The sequence below is a fragment of the Podarcis bocagei genome, assembly GCF_964188305.1.
Source record: "Podarcis bocagei genome assembly, chromosome: 10".
Taxonomy (NCBI): domain Eukaryota; kingdom Metazoa; phylum Chordata; class Lepidosauria; order Squamata; family Lacertidae; genus Podarcis; species Podarcis bocagei.
Genome location: NC_138135.1, coordinates 72355171 through 72373602, shown reverse-complemented (window position 1 = coordinate 72373602; position 18432 = coordinate 72355171). Strand labels below are relative to the sequence as shown.

At 44.2% G+C, this 18432-nt stretch overlaps 1 protein-coding gene and 2 long non-coding RNA genes across 3 annotated transcripts; 1 reads left to right on the top strand and 2 right to left on the bottom strand.

Moving 5' to 3' along the window:
- Positions 1 to 64: 64 nt before the first annotated feature.
- Positions 65 to 6564, bottom strand: LOC308596872 (uncharacterized protein). Its single transcript, XM_081212177.1, has 5 exons — positions 6285 to 6564; positions 5983 to 6194; positions 2351 to 2541; positions 679 to 1718; positions 65 to 252 (listed from the first exon to the last, which is right to left on the bottom strand). The coding sequence occupies exons 3-4, from the start codon at positions 2507 to 2509 to the stop codon at positions 1422 to 1424; spliced, it is 456 nt and encodes a 151-aa protein (XP_081068303.1). The 5' UTR covers positions 2510 to 2541; positions 5983 to 6194; positions 6285 to 6564; the 3' UTR covers positions 65 to 252; positions 679 to 1421.
- LOC308596653 lies at positions 130 to 7442 on the top strand. Its single transcript, XR_014012610.1, has 3 exons — positions 130 to 224; positions 1098 to 1152; positions 7350 to 7442. It is a non-coding gene; the product is annotated as an uncharacterized lncRNA (long non-coding RNA).
- On the bottom strand, positions 7043 to 17855 carry LOC308596641. Its single transcript, XR_014012597.1, has 3 exons — positions 15824 to 17855; positions 7714 to 7781; positions 7043 to 7200 (listed from the first exon to the last, which is right to left on the bottom strand). It is a non-coding gene; the product is annotated as an uncharacterized lncRNA (long non-coding RNA).
- Between the last annotated feature and the right edge of the window lie 577 nt (positions 17856 to 18432).

The window sequence follows — 18432 nt, the reverse complement described above, 5'->3', positions numbered from 1 at the left end:
AGGAGCCCTAAGGCATTTTTCAGAAGTCTATAACTGCTATAACAGAACAGAACCACCACAGAAATGGCAATAAGCATCTCTTTTTATTTACAGCCATAAGTTTCACACAACTTCTTCTTGATAGAGACAAGACTTAAAATGTCCTATTAATGTTTTTTTTTTAATTTTTTTAGGAATGCAGATATATGGAAGCATGGATAGGACAAGTTTACTCTGTAGCATTTGTAAGTCTTCCTATAAACAAAGCTGAACCTGTAAAAATTGAAAAGAAATTATTATTATTTATTCAACTTCATTTTATAAATGCTGACACTGATGTAACTTAAATTTAATTATTTTTATAGAACAGGGTGGGGATGATTAATGAAAGTCAGTCACATATGGAAAGTGGAAATGGGAAAGATGTTCATTAGCAGCCTTCACTTCTAGACAAAAATTATAAAATGTTATATTTATATTCAGGTAGGTAGCCGTTATATTTATATAACTGGGTTAACAGAAGGAGGAACTGCTAATCCAGGTACTACCCTGAGATCTAAGGGTGGTCTAAAATTTTAAAAGGAAGAAAATGGTTTTGAATAGGGCATTCTCTTAACCTGCTGTAAAAAGGAAAATACAATCAATTTATTTGTTACGGGAAAGGGGTAGATACATATATGCTTTCTTTATTAGTCGTACCTTGGTTGTCAAACTTAATCCGTTCTGGGAGTCCGTTTGTCTCCTGGAACTGTTTGAAAACCAAGGTGCGGCTTCTGATTGGCTGTAGGAGCTTCCTGCACTCAAGCAGAAGCTGCACTGGACGTTTGGCTTCCAAAAAACGTTCGAAAACTGGAACACTCATTTCCGGAAAGCCAGTGTGGTGTAGTGGTTAAGAGCGGTAGACTCGTAATCTGGTGATCCGGGTTCAATTCCCCGCTCCTCCACATGCAGCTGCTGGGTGACCTTGAGCCAGTCACACTTCTCTGAAGTATCTCAGCCCCACTCACCTCACAGAGTGTTTGTTGTGGGGGAGGAAGGGAAAAGAGATTATTGGCCACTTTGAGACTCCTTAGGTAGTGATAAAGCAGGACATCAAATCCAAACTCTTCTTCTTCCAGGTTTTTGACGTTTGAGAGCCGAAGTGTTCGGCAACTAAGCCATTCGACATCCAAGGTACGACTGTATATGTAAGTTTTCATGTGTTCCTTTCCTTGTTGTAAGCTGTCCAAGAACCTGGTTATATAAATATTTCAAATAATAAAAAGGAAAGGTCAGTAGTAAGTACAGCATCTGCTTGCATACGGAAACTCCCAGGTTCAACCCCTGACATCTCCAGGTGGGAGAGAATCCTGCCTAGAACTGCCTAGAAAGGGGCTGCCGACCAGTGCAGACAATACTGAGTTAGATGGACCAGTGGTCTGACTCGGCAGCTTCTCATGTTCCTACCGTGAGAGCAGCTGTTCCCTTTTCTTGCAGTGTCTCCCCATGTGCTTCTTATCAACCTTGGTTCCTGAAAGGAGGTGTCCTGCAGTCTGTTTAGCTGACATCTCAAAAGTCCTGGTGCTAAAGGGGGGCATTGTCACTTTACCTTCAATGCTTGTGGGAAACCATTCATTTATCTGAGCTGCAGTCCTGTTAGGCTCACTAAAGTTAGCCTGGTGTGCTGTGTTGTTTGCCCAGAGTGCAGCATGCTGAACAAACTGCAGAAAAAGATGCATTCCGGCTTTGGCTTGAGTTGGTCACTTTTCTGTACACAGTTTGCAGGAAGTCTTATACGCCCTGATCTAAGAACAAAGTAATTTATTGGGGTTATCAATCTCTTAGACAAATTAGCCACACTTTCATAAATCAATGGGACTTAGCTGTGACTGATTTCAACAGAACCAAAGTGTGACTAACATTCAGTGCACACCAATACATGGCTCCATATGCATTTATGGAATCACTGAATTGTAGAGTTGGAAGGGACCCCAAGGGTCATCTAGTCCAACCGCCAAGGCACATTCTTTCCTTAAAGAATTCTGGGCACTGCAGTTTGTTAAGTGTTGCTGGGAATGGCAACTCTGAGGAATAAACTACAGTGCCCAGAATTCTTTGGGGGAAAGAATGTACTTTAAAGGTGTAGCATGCACATGTAAAGCCCATTGAAGAACATGGAATGAAAGGGGGTTAACTCACAAGTACGTCCCCTTGTACGACTTGCGTTTTTTTTAATGCTTTCCTCTCAGGACAGTCCAAGCTGTTAGGTGAAGTTCATGACCAAAAAGCTGTTTCTCAGAGGGTTGCCTTAACATGAGTGCTGTATCCCAGAGCATGGTGAAGCTGGGCTAATATGCTCCCTTGAGCCCCAAAGAGAGAGACACGCTCATTGGGGAAATGGCGAGGTCGGTTCCATGGTTGAGCTCTGCCCAGCATTCGTAGAGAGGGCAAACTCCGTGTTCAGGTTCTGCGGTTCATGGTTGTGCTTGCTGTCCCCAACGTTCGAGGAACCAAGTGACAGAAGGAGGGTAGTGCTGGAAAATGACAGCATGAAGGCAGATCTGCCAAAAGATGGCCTCAAGCCTGCATAGCAACCAGCAATGGGGAAAGTCAGTCACCAACACCAATGACAATTGAACCAAATACGAACACAGCGTTGTGAATAACCTGTAAGGGTTTTTTAAAAAAATTGCTTTTTTGTTCATACTTGCATCTACATCAAAGACATATCTTCCTTATTTTACGTGTCAGTTTTGTCAAAAATAAAAATAAAAAAGTACAAGTCCTTCTATAATATATTTAGTACATAAGATTGACTTCCCATCCTTTCCCAATTTTTCCACTCTGATAAACCTATATACCGTATTTTTCGCCCCATAAGACGCACTTTTTCCCCTCCAAAAATGAAGGGGAAATCGGGGTGCGTCTTATGGGGCGAATGCCTGCAAGCCTCACGCGCCCGGCAGGAGGTCCGACCGGGTGCGCGAGGCTTGGGGCGGCAGCCTGTCGCCCGAAGCACGGGGAGCCCTCTGGAGGGCTCCCCCTGCTTCGGGCGAGTGTCTGCAAGCCTCGCGCACCCGGCAGGAGGTCCCACCGGGTGCGCGAGGCTTGGGGCGGCAGCGGACTGCTTGCGCGCACCGAGAAGCTTGGGGCCAGCTGAGCTCAGCCCGCCCCAAGCTTCTCGGTGCGCGCAAGCAGTCCGCTGCCGCCCCAAGCCTCCCGCACCCGGCAGGAGGTCCCGCTGGGTGCGCGAGGCTTGGGGCGGCAGCGGACTGCTTGCGCGCACCTAGAAGCTTGGGGCGGGCTGAGCTCAGCTGGCCCCAAGCTTCTCGGTGCGCGCAAGCAGTCCGCTGCCGCCCCAAGCCTTGCGCACCCAGCGGGACCTCCTGCCGGGTGCGGGAGGCTTGGGGCGGCAGCGGACTGCTTGCCGGCATGCAGAAGCTTGGGGCGTGCTGAGCTCAGCTGGCCCCAAGCTTCTCGGTGCGCGCAAGCAGTCCGCTGCCGCCCCAAGCCTTGCGCACCCGGCGGGACCTCCTGCCGGGTGCGGGAGGCTTGGGGCAGCAGCGGACTGCTTGCCGGCATGCAGAAGCTTGGGGCGTGCTGAGCTCAGCACGCCCCAAGCTTCTAGGTGCGCGCAAGCAGTCCGCTGCCGCCCCAAGCCTTGCGCACCCAGCGGGACCTCCTGCCGGGTGCGGGAGGCTTGGGGCGGCAGCGGACTGCTTGCCGGCACGCAGAAGCTTGGGGCGCGCTGACCTCAGCTTGCCCCAAGCTTCTGGATTAGTGCAGCGCACCTGGGGGGGAAATACATTTTTTTTCCTTTATTTCCCCCCCTAAAATCTAGGTGCGTCTTATGGGCCGGTGCGTCTTATGGGGCGAAAAATACGGTGTAAATCTGTTTTCTCCCTTTTAATCTGTATTACTCACAGAGATTACTCAAAGGCTGCTAATGATTTCAGATTGCAACAATTATCCTTCAAATATCTCCTTAGAAGTTCCCAGTTTGAAATGAACTCCTGTTTTGACTTATCTTTGATCTTTTCTGAGAGACTGTCTAATTCAGCATATTCTACCAGCTTTAGTAACCGTTCAGATTTAGTAGGAATTTTGTCACTCTTCCAATGTTTTGCTATAAATACCCTTGCGGCAATGGTGGCATACAGAAAGACTTTTATCTTCCTAACAATGTCTGGACCTGTAATGCCCAATAAAAATGATTCTGGTTTCTTCAGTAAGGATACATTTAACATTGTTTTGAGCTCTCTCTATATATCATTCCAAAAGGTCTTAAACTTTTTACACACCCACCATATGTGGAAGAGAGTTCCACCTGGTTCTCCACATCTCCAGCATGTATTTGGAACATTTTTGTACATTTTGGAAAGTTTACAGGGGGTTAAATACCATCAATATAGCATCTTTTGGAGGTTTTCCCTTAGCGTAAAATATGCTGCAAATTTCCAATTAACTTTCCATAGGTGTTCCCATTGGCTCATGTCTATGTTGTGGCCAAAGGCTTGAGTCCATTTAATCATTGCTGATTTGACCTCCTCTTCCTTGACTTCCCAGTCAAGGAGGAGTCTGTATGTTTTATAAAGAGTTTTGGTCTTAGAGTTTACCAGGTCGGATTCAAATTTTGAAATCTCCGTCGCACCTCCTTTCTTTTTATCATTTTTTAAATTTTAAAATTGATAATATTTTTGCTCTTTGAATTGCTTGTACCTCTAAAGGGGCAATGGGAGAGTTTAATATCCTGGATTTCTCTTTTGAGATCTTAGGCAGTCCATTCGTCTTCAAATATTCTGCATTTTTTTCACTTTTTTCGGACCCCTCTTTGTGTAACTCTGTAGTAATTGGCAAAACATCTACTGATTTCCTTTGGATCATCAGACCATTTATCATCCATTCTGATTTTATTAATCTTTCATCTCATTTTTTTCTTTAGTTGCCAGGCCAAGAGTTTGCCCGGCTTATTTCCGAATTAAAAATGTTTTTATTTTAGCCATTTGATCTTCCATTCCAGCTCTTCATTTATTACCACTGAGAATTGTGTTTGAAGGATTTTTATATTGTTTAATGTTTTCATTGTCTGGTTTATTAAGTAATTCTTTTTCATTTCTTTGTATTTCTTCCCAGATTTCCTTTCTTTTATTTTCCTTTGATGGGCATTTTCTTTTATGAAAAATCCTCTAATGAAAGGAAAATGAGAGGATTTTTCATGAAATAACCCACAAAAGATACTAGCCTGCAAAAAGTCTTACTAACGTGTCAGGGGCTGGCAGTTGAGAGGTGGAGAGCTGCGTTTCTATGCTGGTTGGAGGGAGCATCCTTCCTCTTGCAGCCCACTTGAGAAGGGGCAACTGCTCCATCCCTTCTACATCAGTCCGCTTTCTGTATGTCAATCAGACCGCCTACCACCGAGGTATAGCCCTCCCGCAAGTTCCAAGGAGTTTCATGGCCCCTCACCCTGAACCTTTACTATGAAGGATCTCATGAGAGGAAAGTGGTTTACCTAAATTGTCATCCCTACTGCCATTACAGTGGTGCCCCGCAAGACGAATGCCTCGCAAGACGAAAAACCCGCTAGACGAAAGGGTTTTCCGTTTTTCAATGCGCTTTGCAAGACGAATTTCCCTATGGGCTTGCTTTGCAAGACGAAAACGTCTTGCGAGTCTTGCGATTTTTTCCGCTTCCCCCCCTTTTTCTAAGCCGCTAAGCCGCTAATAGCCTTTTAGCCGCTAAGCCTTTAATAGCCGCTAAACCGCTAATAGCTCTAATCCACTAATAGGGTTGCTTCGCCAGACGAAAAAACCGCTAGATGAAGAGAATCGCGGAACGGATTATTTTCGTCTTGCGAGGCACCACTTTATTTGGCTTAGGCTAATTGTTTCTGAATTTTTTATTGGAAGAGAAAGAAGAGAGGATATCAGGGTGGCCAAATGGGGGGACAGATTTGCATATGCTAATTTCAATGCACACATGCAAGTTTAGAAATAATTAGCATAATGGAAATGCGGCGCTTCTCACCCTAGCAGGGAAGACATTGACTAGGTGTTTTAGAGACTTTCTTATATACACTGAACATATCCTTGGAAATAGACATTGTCTTCATGTTTTCTTGGGCATTTCTTGAGCTCCTCTGACGGAGGAGCTCTTCCACCATCTTCTTCCAGAGCTGTCCTGCTGCTCACAGAAAATGGGCCCCTGCTCTCCCTCCAGGTCTTCTAGGACTATGTCATCTAAATGGAAAAGAAGAGAAGCCTAGCAATTAGAACTGCTTGGGGGACTTTCTTATATACACTGAACATATATTTGGAAATAGACATTACCGTTATTTTTTCCTGGGCCATCCCCTTCTGGCAGGAGGTATGCAGAGCCTACAGGGAAACAAAGAGCTACATGGGATATTTTTATTTTTCAGAACCTCGAACTAGGCCTCAGACAGTTACAGAGAGACCTTTCTTAAGAAACCTTAGGGACTAATATGACTATGGAAGCAACTGTGCTGGGCCTGGGGGTAACCCGTGAAGTACAGTCCAGGGCCGGTCCAGAATCCGAAGGTTCTGCTGGGAGTTAGTCCGACAGGGCCAAGGCAGGACACGAGGCAGGAAACCAAGCAAGAGCAAGGACAGGTACAGGATCTCAGGCAGGATCTAGCATACAGCAATGTTGCTCCTGCAACCTGGGGCAGGGTCCGACAGCCTTTTATCTTTATCGGGGTAGCGGCCAGTCCAGATCCCCCGGCGACTCACCTCCCTGTTTCGCCTGAAGGCGAGCACTCCTCCTGCGAGTACTCAGGTGTCTCCTTCTCTTAGACCTTAGTCTCTGCAGTTCGGGAGACGTTGGTGGCTTACTAGACCCAGGAACCGCCTCAGCCTCCCCTGACCAAACCGGTAGTGGAGCAGCTGTAAGTGATGGCCCAGCTGAAGGCACTACCGGTTTGGTAATCCCCGCATCTGGAGCCAGGGTAGGCTCATGCCCCTGACTTGGCCCAGCTGGTGTTTGTTGAAGGGGAACCTGTGCAGACTGGGAATCCTCAGGATCAGGCCCCAGACTTGGTTCAGATGATGCCTGAGGCAAAGGATCCGGTGCATCACAGCAACATCTATATGCTGAAGGGTTTTACCCTTTCTGTCCTCTGAAAGAGGGGTACAGAATGTTGTGGGTGAGAGGGAGGTCTCAGGGAGAGGCGAAATCTTACTTCACCTTCCCAACCGGGATAACACTTTCCTCAGCCTTGAAAGCCTAGAAAAGAAAGAGAAAAATGTGCTCTCCTGTCCCTAAACTGGTTTTGGCATTCACACATCTATGCTCAAGAGGAATTCACTATCATCACAAAATTCAGATGCTGAGAGAAATCCTACTTACATTTCCATCTCCTTTCTCTCACACAGATGAAATGATCCAACCGTAGGAGCCCACCAGGTCTTTTAGCACTCTGGTGACCAGTGAGCCAGCAGAGGAAGGTGTCACAATGGCTTCTATAAATCTGGACCGACAGACAGCTTTCTTGTTTCTGGGTTAACGCACATGCAGAAATATGGAGTCCAGTAACATGGGTGTCACATTGTTTATATTTGCCACACACCAGAATCCCTTGTTTAAAAATGTTCAATGTATTTAAATGCCATCAGAATTATGGAAGGTCCACACTGTACTCTCAACAGCTAATTATTGGTGGAAGTGCTGATGAAGAAAAAGTGAGGAGTGGGCCTGAAAGATGAGAATTAAAATGGACCAAGTATTGCAAATACTTACAAGTCAGTGGGTGGTATGTGTTAGGTCAATACTGACCACTGTCTTTCTTCAGCCATACACGAAAAGTTCTGTAAAAGAAAGGGAGGAAGCACCTTTAGCATTTTCCCCAAATTGGTAGAGTTTCTCATTCAAAAAATGGACACAAGTGCTAACTGAGGATTTGGCTAACTGGACGTTGGAAGACTTGCCAGTCATTAAGAATTAACCCCAAGAGCTCAAATGGGTCCCATACCTTCTTAGAACAAATATGGAAAAGAAGCTGGTATGCGATAAGCAACTGCATCAGCCTTATCTTGCCACTTACCTCCTGTATCTTTTTTTATATATATATACTGGTTTTCTGGAAAAATTCTGGATACACCTAAAGTTAACTCATTTTCTCATAGAGAGGACAGAAGAATAGCAATGAAGTTACAGCACTTAAGGGCCATTTCACATATGGCAACATTCTCCCACCAAAGCACTTCAATCCCACACTTAACATGCCACCCAATGGCACTCCCGCTTCTGGAATGGTCTTCTATATAATTTTTATTGCGTTTTTTCCAAATTACAGATAGAAAAGAAAGAACATAGACAGTAAAAAGAAAGAAAAAAAACAGAGAATCTCAACCATTTCATCAACTTATTTCAGAATTCTATCGGACTTCCCCACATCTCCCGCATAATGCATTCTTAACAATAAAATTATCAGCAAATTATAACCTTGTTTCATGTGTTTCTTTTTTACTTTCAATTGCAGTTTAAGTTTAAATCTCTTGTTTTCCATTTACTCTTAAAATATAACATATTGTCATTTTTACCCATTTAAACCTTAATTCTTTCATAAAAATTAACCAATTTCTTATATATACCACTTTTGTTGCTGGGGCTAACATTCCAAATCATACGGCGTCTTAAGATTCATATAACTTATAGTACTTTTGCAAATAGTCCTTAAATTTTTTCCAATCCTCCTCCATAGCTTCTTCTCCCAGATCTTGGATCCTTGCAGTCATCTCGGCTAGTTCCATGTAGTTCATCAGTTGCGTCTGCCAGTCCTCCAGTGTGGGCAAATCTTGAGTCTTCCAATGCTTAGCGATAAGAATCCTTGCTGCAGTAGTAGCGTACATGAAAAGAGTTCTATCCTTCTTTGACACCTTCTGGCCGACAATGCCCAGGAGGAATGCCTCCGGTTTCTTAGGGAAAGTGTATTTAAACACCTTTTTTAACTCGTTATATATCATTTCCCAGAAGGCCTTCACTCTTGGGCAGGTCCACCAGAGGTGAAAGAATGTCCCTTCAGCCTCCTTACATTTCCAGCATTTATTATCGGACAAATGGTAAATCTTAGCAAGCTTGACTGGGGTCATGTACCACCTGTATACCATTTTCATAATGTTTTCTTTCAAGGCATTACATGCCGTAAACTTCATACCGGTGGTCCATAACCTTTCCCAGTCCTCAGACATGATGTTATAACCAATGTCCTGAGCCCATTTTATCATGGCTGATTTAACTGTCTCGTCCTGAGTGTTCCATTTAAGCAGCAAGTTATACATTCTCGATAATAGCTTGGTCTTTGGTTCTAACAATTCTGTCTCAAGTTTCGATTTTTCCACCTGGAATCCTGTTTTTTTATCTAGCTTAAAAACCTCATTGATTTGGGCATAGTGAAACCAATCTTGCACCTTACCCTTTAACCTTTCAAAGCTCTGCAACCTCCAGTTGTCTCCGATGTTCTCTATTATTTCCCAATATTTCGGCCATCCGGCCTCCATATTGGGTTTTTTCCGAGCCTTGGCCTCTATTGGTGATACCCACCTCGGAGTTTTGCTTTCTAATAAGTCTTTGTATTTTTTCCAGACCATAAATATTGCTCTCCTGACAATATGGTTTTTAAACATTCCATGTGTTTTTGCCTTGTCATACCACAAATACGCATGCCAACCTAACGAGTTATTAAAGCCTTCCAGATCCAGGACATCAGTGTTTTCCAACAAAATCCAATCTCTCATCCAGCAGAAGGCTGCAGCTTCGTAATATATCCTTAAGTCCGGCAGGGCAAATCCCCCTCTCTCCTTTGCATCAGTTAGTATTTTAAACTTTATTCGGGGCTTTTTGCCCTGCCAGACAAATTTAGAGATATCCTTCTGCCACTTTCCAAAACATTCCACTCTGTCCACAATCTGTAAGGCCTGAAACAAAAACAACATCTTTGGCAAAACGTTCATTTTTATAGCTGCAATTCGGCCTAACAAGGATAACTTCAGTCTTGACCAAATTTCTAAATCTTTTTTAACTTCTAACCAACATTTCTCGTAATTATCTTTAAATAGGTTCAAGTTCTTGGAAGAGAGATTGACCCCCAGGTATTTCACTTTTTTAACAATGTTTAGTTCTGTTTCCTTCTGAAACTCTTCTGTTTCAGTAGCTGTCAAATTTTTCCCTAACACCTTAGTTTTTTGTTTGTTCAACTTGAAACCCGCCACCCGACCAAATTTCTGTATCAGTTCTAGAACTCTTTTTGTACTAGATTCTGGCTCCTGTAATGTTAAAACCAAGTCATCTGCAAATGCTTTCAGTTTATATTGTTTCACTCCGACCCGTATTCCTTGTACCTGCCGATCCTTCCTTATCATGTTCAGCAAAACCTCCAGGACTGAAATAAACAATAAAGGGGACAGGGGGCACCCCTGACGTGTTCCTTTTTCAATCTGAAGTTCTTCTGTCACCACATTGTTCACTATCAACTTAGCTTTTTGTTCGGAATAGATTGCTTCTATTCCGTTCTCAAACCCCCTTCCCACTCCCATCCCTTCCAAGTTTCTCTTCATAAATTTCCAAGAAATATTGTCAAAGGCTTTCTCCGCATCAATAAAAATTAACACTGCTTTAGTGTTGATGTTTGTTTGTAAAAGTTCCAGAATATCAATAATGTTCCTGGTGTTATCAAACAAATGTCTACCAGGGAGGAAGCCTGCTTGGTCCTTATGAATTACTTCATTTAAAACCTTTTTAAATCTATTTGCCAAAATGTCTGCAAATATTTTGTAATCCACATTCAGGAGTGAGATGGGACGGTAATTCTTGAGTTGAGTCTTTTCAGTTTCCACTTTAGGTATCAAAGTGATGAATGCTTCTTTCCACGTATCTGGTGCCCTCCCTCCCCCCATAATCTGGTTGCAAACCTCCACTAATGGTTGTGTCAAGTAGTCCTTTAACATCCTGTAGTACTTGGAGGTAAGTCCATCAGGGCCTGGGGATTTGCCTAACTGCATGTTCTGTATGGCAACCTCAATTTCCTGTTGTGTTATTTTACAATTCAAGATTGATCTCTTCTCTTGAGATAATTCTGGTAGGCCATTATCTTTCAGAAATTGTTCTATCTCAGTCACTTCCTCAGGCCCTTGGGTGTACAGTTTTTTGAAATATTTCTGGAAGCACTTTCTAATTTCTCCTGGTTTCTGAATATTTTTTCCTTCCACTTCTAGATTGGTAACATAGTTTAATTTTTGTCTCTTTTTCAACTGCCAAGCTAACAGCTTCCCACATTTATTCGCAGATTCAAAAGATCTTTGGTTCATTTGTTTAATTTTCTATTCCACTTCTTGGTTGATCAGTTTCATATATTGTGACTGGTGAAATTTAATTTCTCTTAAAGTCTCTTTTGATTTTGGATTCAGTCTTAATTTTTTCTCTCCGGCTGTTATCTTCTCTAATATCTTATCCTTTTTCCCATTCCAAAGTTTTTTCTTGATCGTATTTTGTTGTATCAGAAACCCTCTCATAACAGCTTTACTTGCGTCCCAGATTATTCTTTTTTCCACCGAGGTGTTGAGGTTAATTTCAAAGTAGTCCTTTAAAGTTTTTTGGGCCTTCTTTACAATCTCTTGATCTCTTAGCAGGTTGTCATTCATTTTCCATCTGAAGGAATCGGCAGTAGTAAATCTCATTTCTATTTTCATAGCGTTATGGTCGGAGCATGTCTTTGGGCAGATTTCTACTCTTGTGGTCTTAGGTGCCAGACCTCTAGTTGTCCAAATTTGGTCGATTCTTGTCCATGACAGATGGGCCTCAGAAAAGAAAGTTCCTTCTTTACCTAGGGGGTTTCTCGTCCTCCATAGATCAATCAAATCCATATTGTCAGTTAGTTCGAAAAAAGTCTTTGGTAGTCTTCCATCTTTGGTCAGGTTCTGGTTCTGTGACTTATCCATATAGGTAGAGACCACCCCATTCATGTCTCCCATCATAATGATGTTAGAATAGTCCAGATAATCCAGTAATGTCTCATGAAGCTTCTTGTAGAATTCTGATTTCCCCTCATTTGGTGCGTAAATTCCTAATATCAAGACTTTTTCTCCTTGGATTTGTATTTCAATTGCCAGGATTCTTCCTTGTTCATCTTTAAACAAGAATTTTGGTGATAAGTTCTCTTTTGCATAGATCACCACTCCTCTCTTTTTAACTCTGTCTGATGAGATAAATTCTTGGCCTAGTCTTTTGTTTATTAACACTTTCCTGTGAAGCCTGGTCACGTGGGTTTCTTGCAGACAGATTATATCCAAATGTTCCTTCTTCAAAATATGAAAAATCCTTTTGCGTTTTTCCGGGGAATTCGCGCCATTAATGTTCCAACTATACAGCTGTAGAGACATCCTGTATTAATCTGTTGTTGCTCTTTATGGGGTGTCTTCTTTCTTGTCTAAATCCGAGGGTGCTGGCACTTTCCCAGACTCAGGTGGAGGCCAAGGACCTGCTGTTCCCTTCTGCAGGTCTTCTCCGTGGTCGTGCAGAAACTTCTGGCTATCCTCTTTCGTTTTGATTTTAATCTTCTTTCCTGTGTAGTTGAATGATAGGCCTTGTGGAAACTCCCACCTGTAGGGTATTCCGTTGCTTCTCAAAAGCCCAGCTAGTTCAGTGTAGTTTGATCTGAGATCCAGTAGTTGTTTAGGGATATCCTTGTAAATTTGAGCTCTTCTGTCCTGGATCTCAAGTGCTTTATTAAAATGTAGGTCAAGTAGTTTGTCTCTCTCTTGCTTGGTCCTTAAGATGATCAAACAGTCTCTAGGCCTGTCCTTCCTGGCAACTCTTCCCAGTCTGAATGCAGTTGTTATTTTAAAATCTGTATCTTCTTCTATACCCCAGAATTTAGAAAATTCTGCTGTCAAAAAGCCAGTCAAATCCTCTTTCTCAATCTCTGGGATAGAGCGTAATCTCAAATTATTTTCCCTGTTTCTCAGTTCCACCATAGACAGGTAGGCCTGCTGGTCGCTGACGTGTTTGTAAAGCGGCCTTACTTCTCCTTTCAATTCATCCGCTTTCTGAATTGCTTGGCCTGCTTTTTCATTCGCAGCCTCGGCCAATTTCCGATTTTCAGATGTAGCGTCCTTTAAACTCCCAATATCTTGTGAGTGCTTAGCCACCTGTTCAGAAAGTTTAGTAATTGAGGATGTAGCTAGGTCAATTTTAGCAGTTTGATCGTCAACCTTTTTGTTCAAAATTGCAAATTGTTGTAGCATTTCCTCTAAAAGAGTTCCAGATCCCCCTGCTGCCATATCCTCAGTTGTTGGCTGTTCAGCTTCCTTAGATGGAGCTGTTGTTGAGGGTACAGCTCCCTGTAAAACAGCAGGGACTGAAGATCTGCGAGCCTGGGAAATCAGAGTTGTTTGTACTAATTGGCCTTTTCCTGCTTTCGACGCAGCTCTTGTTTTCGGTGGACCACTCATTCCACACCTGCCTTTGGATTCAAGGTCAAACTGTCAAATGTTCCATGTGAAAGACAGGCCTCAAAGTAGATAACCAAGCCACAGAGAGTCAAAACAAAGTTGGTTCTCAGGAATTTGTAAATCCCAAACTCCACTAGAGGGAGTGTTGTTACAGTTCAGGAAAGAAGGAAGAAGGTTCAGTCGCCATTAAAGTTCCTGCAGTTAAGTAAATTAACAATAGTCCTCAAAGAAAACTTTTTTTCCACTGGCAGAGCCCTTTCAATATTGTCCCAATAGTTTATCTGAAGATGCAAGATACAGTTATTTAATTGTATCCACCAATGATGCCTCTATGTATCCGTTTCAACTTTGTATATGTATCCGCAAAGAAGCTTTTTACCCCCTGCAAGCCCGGGACTGGGGTTTTTAAGGTTTTAAAAGTCCAGTAAGGGAGAGGATCCTCAAGTAAAGTCAGAACAGTAGCAGATAAAAAAATAAAAGCTTGCCTTTCCCTTCAGTTACCAAACTCCACCAGACGCATGAAGCTTCCCGTCTTTAAATCCCTTTTTATTGCTTCCAGCTTGTCAGTTCCTTTGCCTTTGATCTCTAAGCACTACCGGGAGACGGACTTCCTTTTTCTCGTCTCCCGCTTTCAGCCAAATTTTTACTTTGTAGTCCCGAAATTAATACTCTTCCTACTCACGAGTAGATGATTTAGAATCCAATTCTTAAGGAAGAAAGGTCGGCGCTCATCAGCAACAGCCGCGTGGCTTCACTCCCGCAGAAAGAGCGATGAATCCACAGCACCGCTTCCCCTCCGCGCTTCCGGACCCCCTTACGGGGACCCTTCTTCGTTTTGGGGGTCGCTCTAGGTGCCCGCCGGATCCCACGGCCACGAGCTCGTTCTGCTCGTGGTTTATCTTAATGGGTCGTCGCTTTGCCGCAGCGAACGACCCTTTTCTGCGGAGCCCCTCTTCGCAGCGCAAAGAGGACCACCATTACTTATTTCGCGCCGCCTCCGGAAGTCCCCAACTGGCCTCATTTCTGGCCATTTCAATATTGATGTACCATTAGGAAGAGTCAGTATTTTTCCTTTGGGTGTTTGCAAGAGTTCTCAACTAGTTGAAGATGCAAAGCAAAAATGCAACTTTGGTTTGTTCTATGAAGTTCAAAAATATTCTCAGCCAAATGAGCACCAAGTTGAATACTACTAGGAAACCACTTTCCCCAGAGGCCATGACTTTGCTGTCATCTGCAGTTATTGCTGTTGTTACTACTCATCTCTCACTTACACTAAAAAGCTATTATATTTCATCACAGGCACTTGATTCATTTCTTTCCATCCTTAGGTATCTTATTAGCTTAGCAAAATAAATCTTTCCAAAGAAGATGCTTCAGAGTCACATGATTCTAAAGCCCACATTCTTTGTTAATAAAATACACACACCCAGCGGCAAATCCAAACTTGACTACTCAGCTGTGCAAAAAGTAGTCGACATGATATGGCATCTTGTTACTTAACCATCAGAGAATAAGGCTTTGAAGTAACATTATGAAAACAGAGCAGCATGCTCTCAGTGGACGGGATTTCCTGAATCTGCAAATCCAAGAACCGACTGCCCAAAATGCAGAACAGCTGCTGTACTACAAAGCTGTGAGTATATCCCCAGATAGAACAGGCAGATTATGAGACCCAAATTAACCCCTGATCTGTCAAAGAAAGGTGCATTATTTTCAACCTTCGTGCATTAGCAGTGTACTGTGTGAAGCTCAAAGATATCCTGTACCTCAAAGAAACAACACCCCAAGAGAGTTTGTGAACCTCCTGTCTTAATGACAGACATCATGAAAACATAGCTTCTTCTCAATTAAAGCATTAGTGCATGACACAAAACTAGAATATGCCATTTGCAACTGAGCTTTTACACCTGTAACCGCTGCTAAAAACTGCCTATGCATTATTTTTAAATATTGTGCTCGTAGACACAAAATATATATTAGCCCGAGTAAGTGATGTGTTTCTTCCAATTCACAACACACCTCCGTGGCTAATACAGATTAAAGAGAGGTTGGTTTTTGACAGGCTGAGGTAATAGACTAAAATAAGAAATCCAACCACAAGAATGAATTATTTTTCAGCAAACTTTCCAAATTAAAAGTTATATTTTAATGTCTCAGATGGCACACTGCTTAGGAAGTTAATTTATAGATGTCTTTGGGAAAGTAATTAAATACCTGAGAAGATTACAATGTTAACACCGCAATAATGATAGCACCTCCAAAATGTGTTCAGAAATTGTCACATTCCCAATCATTTTAATGATAACACAACTCAAGCACATTTGTTCACTGAAAAAAGACATTGATATGCCAATAGAAACTATGCCTATAATTTTTTTTTAATTAAAAGGGGGGATACTCACTATATCGTATTGCACTTTTGACAGATTATTATCAAACAGCTGAGTGAGCACCGTTGCCAGAATATTTTCAGTTCAACTTCTAGGCTGAAAAGGAACTTTGTCATTTTGGCTCAGATTAAAACACCACATAGGCCCTAGGGAGAGGCAGGGCTTTTTGGGGAAGGTTGAGGACTAGAAAGAGATCATAGGAGATAGTAAAACGAAGGGGTGGAGAGACCAGAGGCAAGGTGGCTGGTGGAAGCATGCAGCAAGGCATTGGAAGGAAAAAAGAGGAACCTGGGAAAACAGCTGGGAAGTGAGACTTGAGGAAAAGCATAGCACAGACAGAGAAACAGGCGAAGAAGTTACCAGTGAGAGAAGGAACTTTGAAGAACATGATAAGCTGCATTGCACCATACCACAGACAACATTTCAAGTTGCAATCTCCAAGTTTACACTTAGCTGACACATACATTTATCCTATGGGAGGGGGGAACAGGGTGCATAACAGAGTTCTGAAGAAACAATGACTGCTGGAGCTGGAGGAGAAAGCGCAAATGAGACCAAACCTCACAGAACAGCACAGGGGGCGGCAACCTGCGGCCCATGGGCCACAAGCGGCCCACGGGGGTCATTTAAACAGCCCACGAGCCACCCCCGAACTGAGCCACACGCTTGTCGGGTCCCCGCACGCTGCGCTAAACTGGCGCAGTGCGGAGTGGGGACTCACTACTGCGATGCTGGAAATCACGTCTGTGCATGTGGAGATGCCTGAAATCGCGTCATCCAGCCCATGGAGCGATCTCTGCGGGAGTGAACCGGCCCAGGCGAGGTAAACCTTGCTGATCCCTGGAATAGCAGGCACATCAACATTGCAAGCAGATGCATGAAAGTAAAAGTTGTAATCTACTACTTATTTTAAAAGAACACTGTTGGAAGAGGGTGGTTTAAGTAGAGAATGAGCAGGAAAAGCCCCCCTACCCTCCTTCTCTGCTAAGAGATTCCTCCCTCTCAAGCTATTTCCAGTTTGTTTCCACACTCTACCCTCACAAACATGGGTTCAGCACCGCAGAGAGGGAGAAACAGTTGGGGGTAGATAGGAATGGAGAAGTGGCAGGCAGAGAAAGGCTAAAACAGCCCTCACACTGATGCTTTTTCCTAAACTGGCCCCTCTCAAGCTGCTTTTTTCATTTTAAAGAAAATGCTGCTTTTTATGTATCCACATGCAATGGTAACTTGATCCTGACAAAAGAGGACAAGGAACAGTTAGGCAGGAAAGGAAGTTTGCCTGTTGTGGCTTCTCCTGGGACTGCAGTACAGTGGTACCTTGGGTTAAGTACTTAATTCATTCTGGAGGTCCGCTCTTAACCTGAAACTGTTCTTAACCTGAAGCACCACTTTAGCTAATGGGGCCTCCTGCTGCCGCTGCACTGCTGGAGCACAATTTCTGTTCTCATCCTGAAGCAAAGTTCTTAACCCGAGGTACTATTTCTGGGTTAGCAGAGTCGGTAACCTGAAGCGTATGTAACCTGAAGCATCTGTAACCTGAGGTACCACTGTACTCAGCAACCTAGAAGGGGCAACACAGGTCAGCAGACAATGTGCGAAGGTGATGAGATTAAATGTCAGGTGTTGATCTCCATCCCCACCCCACTTTTGAGTTGTATCCAGAAGAGACTCATGCAAAGTTACTGCTCCTTTCCCCTGTAGTTCCCATGAACTCCAAAATCAGCAGTTGCAAGGGGGATACCAAAGCAACGCTTGAGGATGCAGTGCCAGAGGCAAATGGAAGAATCCAGCCGTTGGTGGGGGCTGTTACAGCAGGCGGGGGGGGGGCGCAGCAGAACAGACCCAACCCCTATGGTGGGGGGGGGGGAGTCACTGGCAGAGGGCCAAAGGGGACCCAAAACAACCTTTTTGAGCTTCTTTTTGAGCTCCATGGTCTCTGCTGTGGGGGGGGGGAATGCTGATCCAGCCACTCCATCCACAGAGCCTGGCCCCGGGGCATACCTAGAAGTTGGCCAGATTGGCCCTCGCCAACAGCGCAGGACCAGGGGGCAGTGGCGTAGCGTGGGGGTGCAGGGGGGGGGGCGGCCACACCGGGTGCAACATCTGGGGGTTAGGGTTAGAGGGCGCAAATCCACGGGTTAGAGGGCGCAAATCCACGGGTTAGGGGGCGCAAATTACTTGCCTTGCCCCGGGTGCTGACAACCCACGCTACGCCACTGCCAGGGGGCGCAAACATTGCGCCTCTCCCCTCTTGCTCAGAGTAGGCAAGAATCCGGGCAGAGGCGGATTTAGGGCGTCCCGACCAGGGCAGCTGCAAGGGGGGCACCAAAGCAACGCTTGAGGATGGAGCGCGAGGGGCAAATGGAAGAATCCAGCCGTTGGTGGGGGCCGTTACAGCAGGCGGGGGGGGGGAGGCGCATTCCGCCCTGCGGCTCCAGCCTCCCCTGGAGAAGCGCGCCCTGGGGCCCCATCTCTCTGGGTTTAGGATTGCGCTTTTAAGTCCTTATCTCCTCGTCCTACGAACTGCACTAAAAAGAGCCGCCCTGGATGAAGAGCGGGGTTAAAACAGGCTCTGAAGGGAGAAAGCGAGTGGATGTTTTACTCGGGATTCCGTTGCTTCG